We start from the raw sequence: 14,374 nt of genomic DNA, 5'->3' as shown, positions 1-14,374 counted from the left end.
ACACACACACACTCGTGATTGCTAAAAACATAATTTGAATTCAAGAGGTCAAAATTCAAATTAATTTTTCTTTTTTTTTTGAAAGAGATTATAATAGAGATTATATGTTTTAGTTTTTTCTATTTTCTTTTTTTTTTATTCTTAATGAAAGGTAGAGGTAATTTTTCACTGATAAGGAACAGTTGTGTCTAGATAAAACATTCAATACAGCCGCTTCTTCCCATCACATTCAAATCACTGTTAAGTCAAGACTTAACACTGATTTGAGAAAAGAAATGTCAGACGGGAGAAGAGAGGATTGGGTTTTAAACGTCCTCTAACAGACTGCATTTATGTCCCATCTTAAGCACTAAAGCCGTAACTGAAAATAAGCGTAAGGTAAGTTTTTCTAAATTACCTTATTATATAAAGTAACTAAGAATTTTAAACTTATTTCCGTGGTCTATATGGGCAATTCTCTTGAAGAATATTATTTTGGCACACAGACTTTTCATTTTTTTTTTTTTTTTTCAACTTCTCACTAGGGGGAATTTTTAGTAGGACAAGATAAGTATTTTTTAAACTGAAAAAGTCCACAAAACACCTTCTTTTATTTTAGATTCATTGAGGGTGTGTTGAAGATACATTTAAGTTTTTTTTTTTTTTTTTTTTTTTTTTTTTTGTCTTGACAGATTGTTAAAGTCTGACCTTAATCGAAATTCAGACTATGGACAGTGAATGGAAATGACATTTTAGTACTACACTAAGCCTCCATGCTAGTCATGTTTTACTTTAGAAGTTGACTAACGCATAATTATAAAAAAAAAGAACAAAATAGAAAACGCTTTTCTATGGTTACCATGTGCCTGGTACAAGAAAATGCATGTTTCTAAAGAATGTCTCATTCGGGAAAAATTTGAGTCTTTGATACTTAATTGGTTACTTCTTTTTTTTTCAAATTCGGGGATGAAAAAATCATTACCATAAACAACTTCGCTACCTGCTTAACTAGTTTTCTGAAGTAAAGAAATGATGCGAATTAATTGTTGATGCAAAAAGTAAAATATTTTAAAATCTTGAACAGTTAAAAACATATTTTACAGTTGTCATTAAAAGGATGGGAGCTGGTTGAACTTGGCAAACCAGATATTGACAATACACTTATCCTTACAATTTATGAAAACTATTAACCTTTTTCGATAAAATGAATAATTTTTGATCACAGGGTCCAACGTAGACGAATTTAATAAAGTTTGCAAGAATTTTACTAATTATTACTGAAAAATTTAGATTGCTAGAGATCAAAAGGACAAATTACGATCAAAATTGCAGTTATATTTGTCAGCAAGTTCCTCAGGAAAAAATTTAAAAAAAAAACAATGCTGTGAAAAAATTTGTAAAATTAGTTTTGCAAATTAAGTCAGATGATTATTCACCTGTTTTTTTTTATCCTATCTCAAAGCAGCAGAATCTCGTGGTTCAGAGAAAAGCGTGCTGCTCTCAAAATGGAGTAAAAAATTTTAGTTTCCATTTTTCATAGTACAAACTCTCACTGAAATCCGAGACCACCTTTTTAGTGTACTTGCCACTATACTGCATCACAGACGATACTTTCAACTCGTATTGATTCAGAGTACTTCATTAAAAGCGCAATTAGTTTTCACGTACATAAATGCATTCATAATTTCACTCACATTATACGTACTACTAGAATATTTAAATATGTATCAAACATTATTGTCCCCAGGACAATGATCCTACGCATGATGTATATGCTGCCAATGATGTTGGGACGCACCTTTGATGTGAGGACCAACTTTGTTGGAATGGACATCTTTCCTCAGACGCAAGTAGGCAAGCCAAGGGTAAGTACCCACCCTTAATAAAAAATTTTAAAATAATGTTTCATTCTTTTGAAAATATATAGTATTACCCCGCATTATCCGACATGCCGGAAAAAAGCGAGGTTGACCAGCATGCCGGGAAATTCGTATTTTCTGTAATTTGAGGTTTATTTTGCAACAAAACAAAAGTAAATTTCCCCATTCAGTTCCAGTCAGAAAGCAAACCACTGTAAGGAAAAAAATAAATAAATCCCGAAAGTAACCTTCTTTCCAAAAAAAAAAAGTGTATTGCATATAATGTGTGCTTGTTATTTATGGTAGTTCATTATTATAATAGATTTAACTATATGCCAATAGAAAAATCAATTCAGAAGCAATCATCGTTACTGCAATTTGTTCATAAGTTTTTAAAAAAATATATTTCAGGTTCCTTTTAGAGAGGCAAGTTTAGTTTTTATTTATTGAATAGCTGCGGTAAATTCTTTAGTACTGATATTGTTGGGCGGTTACTTACTGCTTAAATGTTTGCTTACTTAGTTTTAATTTAATTTTTATGAAATTATTCGTTATTAAACAATATTTTTCCTGTTAAAATAGCAAATGACATTGCTAGTAAATATTTTTACAAAATTAAACTATTTATTAATGCTAATAAGATATGTATAGAACTTATATTCATTTTAAATCTGAACATTTTTTTTTTTTTGTCCTACTCTCCATTTTTCCGACATGCCGAAAAGGACCAGGCAAGTGTTATTGAAAATCTAGTGACCCCCGAATTTTGCGGCATGCCGGATAATGTGGGGTAATACGGTATAGATAGATAGATATATTAGGGTGGTCCTTATTTATATGGGAATTTTTTTTCTTTTTTTGGAATTCAACAAGTGACGCCCCCCTAGTTTTGTGACACTATAATAAAAAGTAATCAGTGCTAAATTTGAACTCGATCGATCAATAATAACACATGCCCCTAGGACGTTGAACTTTAACACTTTTGATAATTTTCCCACAATTCTTCGAGTTTTTACTTCTCAACCTGTACATCATTTCTCCTAGGTTTGAAAAATATTTTTGCAGTGAGGTAGCACTAAAGTTAATCTTTTTAATTACTTGATATCGTCTAAAGATTTTGCATTGAATAAGAATGAATTAGTGCTTTAGAAACTTTACCTTAATCGTACGCTTTTCTAAGTGTATCTCAATCGTGTGCTTTTTTCCGATAGTCTTGGACTATCTATAAAAAAAAATGCTTTTGTCACTCATATTTGGTAAATTTATTGTGAAATTCTACGATTATTATATTACTCTTTCAGTTGTATCATTCACAACTTTTGGCATTTTAACGATATATCTTCCCTTTAAATAGCTCACATTTCATTTTGCCATGAATCAGGATCAAATCATCAGGGAAACATCTTTTGGTGTTTGTAAATTATCAAACAGTTTTATTGACTAGTAATTGATTCTATAAAGGAGAAGATCTTTACTAAAAAAGTATTCAAAATCAGCTACTGTTATCTGACATTCATTATACAGTCCTCAAACGCGTCTTTCTTATCAGCAAGCATTTTCTGGAGCAGTCTTTTCCTATCTTCAAAGTTAATTAATTCATAAAATATGGACAAAGCTACTAGTTCTTCCCTTAAATACCGTAAGTGATTTATGAATTTTCTAATCACTGCTTCTGTTGCATTATATTATTAAAAACTATATATCAAAAAGTTTTAACAGAGTTTTATATAAACCATCGATAGGAATTTTACAAAACAAATTTTTGAAGTCGAAAGTATGAACAGATTTGGATGTACATTGTATTTTTCTAATAATTTCAAAGCTGTTGTCAATATTCCAAACGTAGCTAGTATGCATATATTTGTTTTTTTTTTAAAACATAAATTTGTTTTAAAATAAGTTGCAACTTAATGTTGATATTTCTACCGAAACTTCCAGTTGTTGAGCAAATGAAACGGAATTTAGTTGGTGATTTATGGAATTTAGGTGTCATAAAAATAAAAGGCAAAGATCGACAATTTGAGATGGGAAAGTTGTAAGAAAACTTGGAGTTGCATAGCTTTTTGTATGCAATGAACTGCTTTAGAATACTATCCGTGTTGAGATTAGATTTAACGTAATCTGTCTATTACGTTCAGTCTATCACGGTGAAATGAAACAGACACCATTCTGCTATATGTAGTTTCATCTTCAAAGATTTGTCTGTTTTTTTCTATAATGACTGGAAGCAACAAGATGCTTAATAACATAGTTAAAATATTGGCAGATAGATTTCGCGGCGCCAGGATAAAATATTTTACCACTTCACTTTACCCCGCTTTTTCACTTTACCCCACATTCCCCTACTATTAGGGGGGATTTCAGGATTTACTCACTATTAGGTCAAGTAAATAGCGCTTAATATTTTAACCGCACTTGCAACAGAAGTGCAAAAATTCACAGAAAGTGCAAAATAACATTTTTACTAACGCGGCACATCTATCTGCCAGGTGAGCGAAGAACCTTTTTTCCACTCCCAGTTCAAGACTTTGGAAACGTCATCGGACGTGAAGGACGTGCTGGAGATCAATGGTGACTTGTCTCTCAACATCAAGGCTGGGACGTTCGCCTTCAGAGGGATGGGCTCCTACGTCATGGAGAGCCTAGAAGCAGAGAACTCAGTTGACATCCTCACCAAAGTCAGTTTTCGAACGGTGAGTTCATCCGCCGTGTACCTTTAATTGAAGTTGATGTTTATCTACGGTAGTTATGCTCGATGGCTGTAAAATAAGAATTAATTTAAAGCAATCAGTTGGGGTGGTTAAAACAACGTTATTATGTTCAAAACACGAGACGGGGGTAAATAGAATTAAGACATTTTCTTTCTTGCAAATACTTAAATCTCTCATTAGCGTTACGGATTTGCCTGCAGTCCTCAAATTTTTATCTTTTAACTCTTTAAGGTCAACGGGTCATATTTATATCAGTTTCTTAAGTTCAAAATTGATTTTATAAATTATCGAACAGAAATTATTAATGAAAACAGTGATTTTTTCAATGTTGTTAAGAGAACAAATATTAGAAAAATAAATTAAGTTAATTTACGCATTCATGCTCAATGGCAGCAAAATAAGGATTGAGTTAATTTGAAGCAAACAGTTGGGGTAGTTAAAATAATGTTATTATGTTCAAAAAAAACGCAGATGGGGGTAAATAGATTAAGAAATTTTCTTTCTTGCAAATACTTAGTCTCTTACTGGTGCTACAGACTTGATTGCAGCACTCAAATGTTTATCTCTTAACTCCTTAAGATCAGCGGGTCATATTTATATAAGTTCCTCAAGTTCAAAATTGATTTTATAAATTATCGAATATAAATTATTAATAAAAAACATAAGTTTTTAATGTTGTTAAAAGGTCAAAATATTGGCAAAATAAATTAATTAATTTTTCATTGTTTAAAGAAAGTACTAGAGTTTCTTTTGAAAACCTCGTAAATGGAATACACGTACTATCAAAGTGCCATGCTTTTACTTTCATTCAAATTGATTTTTTAATTGAAGATTAAATATATGTAATGTGAATAATTACACAAATATTTCTGAGTTGAACAGTAAAATAATCAAATTTTAAAATGTATGTATTTACATCTCAAATGTATTACAGTTTTACTTCCTGAAGATAGATATGCCCCACCAATTGTTACAAAATCTACGAAATCAATTTCCACAATTTAGCATATATTATTGATATCAACATTTAATAAGTTTATGCTTGAAAAATATCCACATTCTACCCCACAGCTTGTGGTTCTTAAAGGTTAAATTCATATATTACATATTGAGAGCTTTCAAAGAGAAGCTAGTTTTGTTCTACTTTTAAAGCAAATCCTAACGCTGTATGAACTGTTTCTGAAAAACCATCATTTTGTTGATCACATATGTTTCTGGAAAGACGCAGAGGGTCTGCATGGCCCGTCTCATAGTTTGTTTTAAATAAACCAAATAATATCTAATTGAATATGATTGAAATTTCTCACTTTTCTTATTATTTTTTATTTTTTGAACGCTTATTTAGTTACTTCGTCATTAGCTTCGTCGTAGTGTAAATGTTGACCATTATACCAAGAAAGCCTCTGAGGGATTTTACTATATAAACAGAGATTTTCTTATCTTTATCCTACTAATTGTAGCATGAAGAACTGCTATTTACTCCAGTTTCACCTTTACATTCATATTTTTGCATCAAATGGAAGTTCAAATTCTAATTACGGTCGACTGTCCCCATCAGAAAAACTTCAGCTATTGTTCTTCGAAAGAAACTAACCCTTTACTTTCTCGGGGTAGGGATGGTATTTCAAACATTATCATGTATTCAGTTTTTATTAAGTCATAGGACAAGATGCGTAGCCATGGGGACTCATTCAGAAAGAAATTTTAAAGGAATTCACTCAAAATCAGATATGAAACAAACCGACCTCTCCCGCCTTTCCCTTTACACAGCAATTTTCAATATTTCAAGTTTTTTTTCCCCTTTTATTTTTCATTTTATCTTTCCTTCTAAGGTATCCAAGAGCCTTCCCCATTCGGCCAGGCCGAATCCAGCCTGGACTTCTATAGATAAAGCGTACCTGGGCACTCACTATGTTCAGACTGTCATTTATGGAGGAGATCTGATAGCTTGCGTCAGATTCCGTGCCACCCGGTCTGAAAATTTGATGGATATTCGGGGTACAGTGAAAGCCTCCTTGGCCACCAGTGGAAGTGCGCTTGACTTGGTCAGCGAAGGTAAGCGAAACATTGTTTTATGACTTTGTCGGGATAAGGTTTTTTTTACAAAAGGTAACCTCTTTTAACTAATAAGACGAACGTTCCTCCGTTGAGCTGCTGAAGTTTTTTGTTCCGGTTTAGACAAACTTAGTCATAGATGATGTGTAAAGTAAGCTTTCTCCAGTAAGGCACATAAACATCAGGCTAAATCACACGAAATAAATATTATACGTCACTGTAAATAAATCAATCGAAATATGCCGTTAGTACTGTAAAATCAAACTGCAAAATTTCTAATCAATCAGAATTCTAAGGTTAAAATCCTTAAAGAACTGAAAAGATTTCATTTTACATCTCTTACATTGAAATCTTAGACAAAAACTCATGTTTGTGTGGATAATAAGTTAAATATGACATTTTTCGGGTACAGAAATTTCTTCTCGGGTAAAAGTAATGTCACTCGTAACAAAATGCAATTTTATGAGAGATTCTTTGGAAATAAGAAATAATTTTCCCTCTTGACAGCTAGAACTTAATTTCAGAATGTTACATTTTCGAAGTAACTGATTTTTATTATTTATTTCACCTGACTAATATATGGTTTGCGATTTTATTCGTTTTCAAACACGAAACCTACTCCCAATTTTATGAATAAATATATGAACATATCAAGAAATAGGTTAACGAAAGAAAATATTATTCTGTATGCTCGCAAAAAGAATTTTTTTTTTTTTTTTTTGATACTTCAAACCATTTTTGGACGTCTAAAGATAATTCTGAAACCTAAAAACGGCTCCTACATTGATACATCGATAAAATTCTCTATCAAAATAATTATAAAAGTGCATGTCTACACATTGACTAGCTACGTTACACGGTCTATCTCGAAAATAAAAAATTGTATCAAATGACGCATTTTCACATCAGATTTAAGTAGAAGAAAAAAATAGGGTAAAATTTCCTATCAATTTGTATCGGGGGGGGGGCTTTTGTAGGGCAGAGGGGTGTAATGGAGGGTTAGCCTTCCATTGAGGGTGCAAAGACCTCCAATCTGAACTCTTGAGCATCTAAGGACCTCTTTGCTAAATTTGGCATAATCTGACTTCTTTGTAGGTTTGTATAAACAACATACAAATACACATACACCATTTTTATAGATTTATAATTGATTATAGCAAAACGTTGTCCAGATTAGCGTGTTTTCTACTAAGCCTTATTTGGATTAAATAACGTCCAAAAAGTACGAAGTAATTTTATTTATCATGATTATTCAACAAATAACGTAAATTGTACAAAGTTTTACTCTTGGTATCAGTTAGAACTACAGCATTAATGTAACTTACAGAAAATTGAAGGTGGGAAATTCCATCGCAAACACAAGCAAATTTCTTTTGCAAGTGTAAGGAAAAGGTCTTTAGACACACTTTTAGACATTTAGAAAATATTTGATCAAAAAAGAAGATGAAGTGAATTTTCAAACTCATCATCCATTGTTTAACAGATTTTTTTCTTTCACAGGCAAGTTGGAAATGCTGGAGAGGGAATTGAACGGAACCGCCCGCATGGAGATACAGTACTTTGCAACTGTACCCCTAGAGGGGGTGCCTCATACCATTCAAGGATTTCGAGACTTGGTGAAAAACTTCGAGAGTCATGTAAAAGAAGTGAACGGGGGATTAGGAGCTCCAGTCGAAGTTGAACTCGAAGAACTCTCTACCTTGGATGAAGACTTTGAATACCTCAGAAACTCGTAAGTATTTATGAAACATATCATTTACCATGAGCAAGGGCGGATCCAGAGATGTTTCAAGGGTGAGGCGATTGATTTTCATTACTTACATTTTACTATGTATGCTGCTTTTAAAATATTGATCACAAAGGTTTTGGATTAGAATTTTTAAACAGTTCCGGGATAGGGTCCCAAACCAAAACCTCCCATCCCCCAACATCTATGAAACTAGTCTAAATTTAAGTTTTTGAACTTCATTTTCGAAATATTACCGGTGGAGAGTCCTTCAAGGGAGGAACTATCGCCCCCACCGCCCCTTCCTTGTATCCGTCCCTGACCATAAGTTGATGATGCCGAACTGTTGAGACATTGCATTTCATTAATTATCAAAGGGTACCCTAAGAATTAATCCATGAGGATTTTGGAGGTGGAACCGAATGAAAAAAATTTACTGTAAATCTAAAAGCAATATCTTACATTGAAACATTTATTAGCAGTGCTTTATCAGATACAGTCATCAAGGGTTTTTGAGCCATGTCGGTGAACTTTTTTGTCCGTTCAGTTTTTTTTTAAAACTATATTTCACATCAGAAAAAGAGCATTAAAAGTTTCAAGGCTTCAACCACCTGGCAAGGTTATGAAATAAGTTTTCTAGTCCTTACGTTATATATATAAAAAAAAGTTCACAATGTTGTTTGCAACTAATTGCATCATTTAGCAATTTTGGAATGACTGTTTGGAAGCTATTTTTGTTGAAAATCATCATCCAACACTCAAACATTCTGTACAGTATCACGAGTGATGGGAATAGTTATTGACGTGAGGTACAAACGTTTTTAAAAATTTAGATATTATATTTTTGCTGCATTAAAGTAGCACTTTATTACTTTATTCATGTTTATTAATTTATTGTTTTATTTATTTACTTTACTTTATTTTAGTCTTATTTACTTAATGCATTTTAATTTATTTTACTTCATTTTATATTTATTTATTTGTTTTTAATTTAATTTTACTTATTTATTTATTTATTGCATCTTATTTCTGACATGACTCAAAAATTATCCCTGGATAGACAATAACCAGGCTAATTATTCATATCAAATGGCTTTAACAAAAGTAATACTTCTCAATTTTTTGATTACGATTTTAATAGTTTAGAAGTGTTTCTTCCGTTTTAGGCGGAAAAATAGAACCAGATTAGTGAAATGTGAGGGAGGCAGCTTAAAATAGAGAAATTGTGGCTCAAAATAACCTCTCAATGACTTTACCCAAACTATTGCTACGTCACTAATCGTTATCTCCTTAGAAAGAAACAATTACGAAAACAGTCTAATCTTAGCGAATGAAGTCGACAAGCCAACTTCGTAAATTCTCAATTGAGAAAGGAACTCTGTAAATGTTTTTTCACGGCCAGCACAGTCTAGATGCAGTGTAAACGACTCCGGCTGCGACAAAATTACGGGTGGGAAAAATTTAGCTTAACTAATATTCTGGTAGCAGCATTCTTATTCAGCAGTCTGTGAAACAGATTAAAACTCAACAAGAAGTTCCGTCCAGAACTAAACGAACCTACTTTCCCGTATAACAATATAGATTTTCTAGCATCTGATAAATATTCTCAAAATTAGCTAAAATTGCAAATTATGTCAAACGTAACTGTTTAACATTTTAACCTGATTTCTAGAAAGAAAATATGCCTTCCTCGTCTGAAGAAATAGATGCGTAAAAAATAAATAAAAGAAGAAATAAAGTAGCATCCCCTTTCAAGAAAAGCAGCTAATACATTTTTTTTTAATGAAAAACAATTCTTTAATCGCTTTCAAAAAGGGGAAAAAAGAATCTAAATTAATAAGCTCATTAAAATAAATACATTATATCCTAAAAAATATTTGTTTTTCCTCTGTTGTCAAAAAATAATTTAAAAATGAATTAAATATGAGGCAGTGAGAAGCAAAGGGATGTAAGTGACAAAATTAAAAATTTGGAGATAACCAGTACAAATAGCAGATGAACCTCTTTTTTGCAATAGGACAAGAGTTAGTACTAGTAGCCCTGTTAGATGCTGTAATACAGCATGATTTAGAAAAACTTTTTAATGAAATCCTACCTAGGACCTTACCTTTAAACGCGTTTTACTCAAAACTTGAAAATTTCCGCTTACACACATCCCTTTTGCTTCTCACTGCCTCAAAAGTACTTTTAAAAATAAATAAAAACAAAAAATGTCAACTTAAAGAAATAATTTTCATTATCAAAGAAAAAAATCATTTACGCATACCGTTGTGTAGAAACATAAAGGACTCCGAATTTCTCCGCAAAAAACTGAATACATAGACTGAAAATAAAAACAAATCATTTTAATAATATTTATTTCACAGTAAAAACTATGGCTGCAGAATCGAAGTCGGAGTTAATCTCATTTTGGAGCAAAAGAGTCCGAGTCGGGAGTTAAAGGTTTTTAATTCAAAGCCTCTGAGACGGAATCGGTCATTTTCCAAGTCCGTAACTCTGCTAATGTTTGCGGAGTCGGAGTGAGATTTATTTTGGGGTAAAGGAGTTAGAGTCGGAGTCGAAGACTTTAAAATTACAAGAGTCGGAGTCAGTACTTTCCCCTGCCGTGTCTATTTTTTTTTCTTCTTGCCAAAACTGCGGAATCAGAGTTGGAGTCTGACAGATTTTCGGGTACAAGAATCGGATTCGGAGTCGATTGGCCTAAAATTCTACGAGTTGGAGTCGGGAGTTGGTCATCAAGAGCTATTTCCAACAAAATTTGTTCGAAATAAATCCGCCTTTAAGTTCGGGATCTATACAGACTTTTTGTTTAGCCATAGCAGCTAATGTTAAGGGACCTCAACTGTCCAAAATTGAACGGAAAATTGTTCAAATCAGAGATATTTTCTATGTGCATGATCTTCTTCAAATATTTTTTCTTACAAAGTTTGTTTGAAGCCAATTCGCCTACCTTTTCAATTTTTAATTTTTCGATACTTATTTAGTTATTTTATTTATTTATTTTACGATATTTTTTAAGATTCATTAAGCCTTTTCTCCTGATTTTTTTCTGCTTTCTCTGATTTTTACTGGGAAAAAAAGGCTAGAAAGAGTCTGCTAGATAAACCAACATGATATTTGTCGTAAAATTTGAGTCAGCACCCAGAAATGCTTAAAAGTCAGATGCTAACGCAAGTCCATGCTACCTGTGCATAAATATTTGTTTAGTGGTCGGAGAAATTTGGAAGGAAAACAAGGTAAAACATGGGGCGAATGTACTACGTAACTATAAGTGTAAAGAAAAACTATTGAGAAAAAAACTTACACCTCAGTTTATACTATTTGCAGAGAGATAAAATTTATTAGGTTAATTATGCATACATGAATTGTTTGTTGCTTGCGCCCCATATTTTTTCCTTATAAATCTCAAAAGTATTTTGATAGCTATTAAAAACTCACAATTACAATTGTTCCAGACAACCTGTAAGAAATTCTGAAACTGTATGCGGCTTTAAATCTACAAGAAGGTTAGAGAAATTATTTTATACTTTTTAGTTCAATTTAAAAACATAGTATTTTAAAACTTTTATCTTTCAATAATTATTTATTCAGTGATTGAGTCAAAATTTTCGAAAAATTTGAACAGTTATTAGCAATAAAATTATTAATAAAATTGTTATCAAATCTATTTTCTAAATTTATGCGTGCGTAAATTGTAATATCAAGACAATTTAGAAAATAGTTCGTAAAATTCCCCCAAGAGCGTCAATATACTATATTCGCCTCAAAGAAACAGTAGTATTATATCTCTGCTTTGATGTCTTACTGTTGCTCTGAGGTGGCTGTATATATTAGCAATACTATTCTTTGGAACCGCAAACTACAAAACCGAATTACAGTACAAGTTCCATAAGCACAAGCATTCAAAAGTTTATAAATAAAAGGAGACATAAAAGATAGACTTGCTTATCTTTTTCCGGCACTCAAATGCTGTAACTTAAATGATTCAAATGCAGTAATATATTGTATGACATTTATTAAATTATTTAGAGTCTAGTATATTCTATCTTGGAATTTATTTTAACTTTTCAGAATGTTTGATATTGAGCTAAATTTTTTCGAGGAATATTTTGATGATTTACTTTCCACAAAATCTCGTCTCAAAGCTTGGATAGAGACGCTTCCAGAAACGTTGTCAAAGGAACAAGAGAAAAAAGTAAGCTTATATTACCATTACCATGTAAGCTTATATTTACAGTTGAGTAGACCGGAGCACGTTTACGCAGTGCCCTTTTTTCAAAACGAACCATAACTGGAGAACCAACAATCATACCATATTTTGATGCTGCTCCCTAGCAAATATCCTCACAAGTTCTTGAGCATCAGTAGAGCTGCGGTCTAGCATGTAGAAAGAATAATCTGTTTTCTACCAAGTCGAAACAATTTCGAGTTGAATTTTTTCAAGCTTATTGTGAATAAATAAAACTTAGTTAAGAAAGAAACAAATATATACAAATTAGCAGAATTTTATCATTTTTTGAGAATTTTATTTGTTTGAACCGAAATTTTTATATATATATATATATATATATATATATATATATATATATATATTGCAAGTTAAAAATATATCCAAATTTGGCGACGGGGCAAGTTTACGCGTTGACGTCTGAGCAGCTTTACGCACGTTTTTACTGTGCCTTACTTTCAAACGTGCTCAGACGCTTTTTTCGCTCCGAACTGTCTCAAAACTTTTTAGTATTTTAAGACTACGTATTTAGTTTTGAAAATGACCATTTAGTTTTTTAATTGAGTTACAATCTCGTATCTTATAGCTTACTAGCTTACAATCATTTAGGGCTATCTTCATGCCCGTTCAGCTTTTACTTTATGCACTATTCAGTCTGTAACAAATATGCTTTATTTTAACGATGGTAAGACATTTGGTTCAAAACATTAACAGAACCACATTAGGTGTCAAAATAAATATACGTAAACGTGCCCCGTGTACGGGGCAAGTTGGACCGACTTGGACTCAAAACTATTTTTTTAACGGTTAAAAACCCAAACTGAGCAAAAACTGAAGATACCAATTTTGACTCCATTAACTGCTCCATAAAACCGCAATGTCTAAAATTTCTTAAGTTAAGGCATAAAATTTAGAAAATTCATTAAAAAAAATCCGTGTAAACGTGCCCCGGTCTACCCCATTGCGAATTTGTAGTATTGTGCCTCTTTAAAAGTAAAATGCATAAAAATTAATTCTTTATGTTTTGTTTCTTTGCCTAGATAGCCACATTCATTGAAAGACTTTCTAGCATTACTGGGGTATTTGTGGACACTGTAGCCAATTTGGATTTGGAGGCCGGCATTGAACAGTTGGACAAAGCTACTGAAGCATACATGGAAGAAAAGAACTACGCAATGACTGGGAAATTCCGGAGGGAGTTCTCCAGGATGACGCAAGATTTTGTAAGTTTCAGACTAATTTTAGTGTGCACATCGTAAATCAGAATGCAGTTCTAGATGTTGCAGTAAATATTAATGGAAATCGTGGTTATTTTCATACTTTCATATATTACTGTAGTATTCAGAAATGTAGGAAGGCAAAAGAGTGGCTTTAAATTTCGAACTAACTTTTATTTTTGATAATTGTATAAATGGTACAGATTTGAAATAGTAAAGTTTCTTTAGTGTATTTTTGTTTTTGTTTATTGATTAGATAGCAAAAAATTTAAAAAAATGACAGCATGTTATTTTTTTAATACATAAGTATTTCACTTGGGGATTTCCAGTTGGGGGCCACGACACCCTTAAGTGCCGTAGAATGAGAAGAAGGGTGCCGCGAAGTATGCATGGTATCAATATATTTATGTATGTACACTATACAGTTGGTTCTCTATTTAACGACTTTCAAGGGACCACAAAAAATCGTCTTTAAGTAGAATGCGTCCTAAAATAGAATGCTTCTAAAACTACAGTGGAGCATATGTTACTGAAAGGTCGTCTTTGAATGGAGAAAGTCATGAAATATAGCGTCGTTAAACAGAGAACAAAGTGGGGGA

General features: G+C 32.2%; 1 protein-coding gene across 1 annotated transcript in view; it reads left to right on the top strand.

Moving 5' to 3' along the window:
* Nucleotides 1-295: 295 nt before the first annotated feature.
* Nucleotides 296-14,374, top strand: part of LOC129223000 (uncharacterized) — a 31,967-nt gene continuing 17,888 nt past the window's right edge. The window contains exons 1-7 of the mRNA XM_054857564.1: nt 296-378; nt 1,727-1,844; nt 4,328-4,531; nt 6,382-6,604; nt 8,105-8,336; nt 12,402-12,525; nt 13,599-13,781. Of these exons, the coding sequence (XP_054713539.1) occupies nt 1,731-1,844; nt 4,328-4,531; nt 6,382-6,604; nt 8,105-8,336; nt 12,402-12,525; nt 13,599-13,781 (1,080 nt within the window). The 5' untranslated portion in view covers nt 296-378; nt 1,727-1,730. The remainder of the gene's footprint in view (nt 379-1,726; nt 1,845-4,327; nt 4,532-6,381; nt 6,605-8,104; nt 8,337-12,401; nt 12,526-13,598; nt 13,782-14,374) is intronic.

The sequence above is a fragment of the Uloborus diversus genome, chromosome 5 (genome assembly GCF_026930045.1).
Source record: "Uloborus diversus isolate 005 chromosome 5, Udiv.v.3.1, whole genome shotgun sequence".
In the NCBI taxonomy this organism is placed as follows: domain Eukaryota; kingdom Metazoa; phylum Arthropoda; class Arachnida; order Araneae; family Uloboridae; genus Uloborus; species Uloborus diversus.
This window is presented reverse-complemented; position numbering and strand designations above follow the sequence as displayed.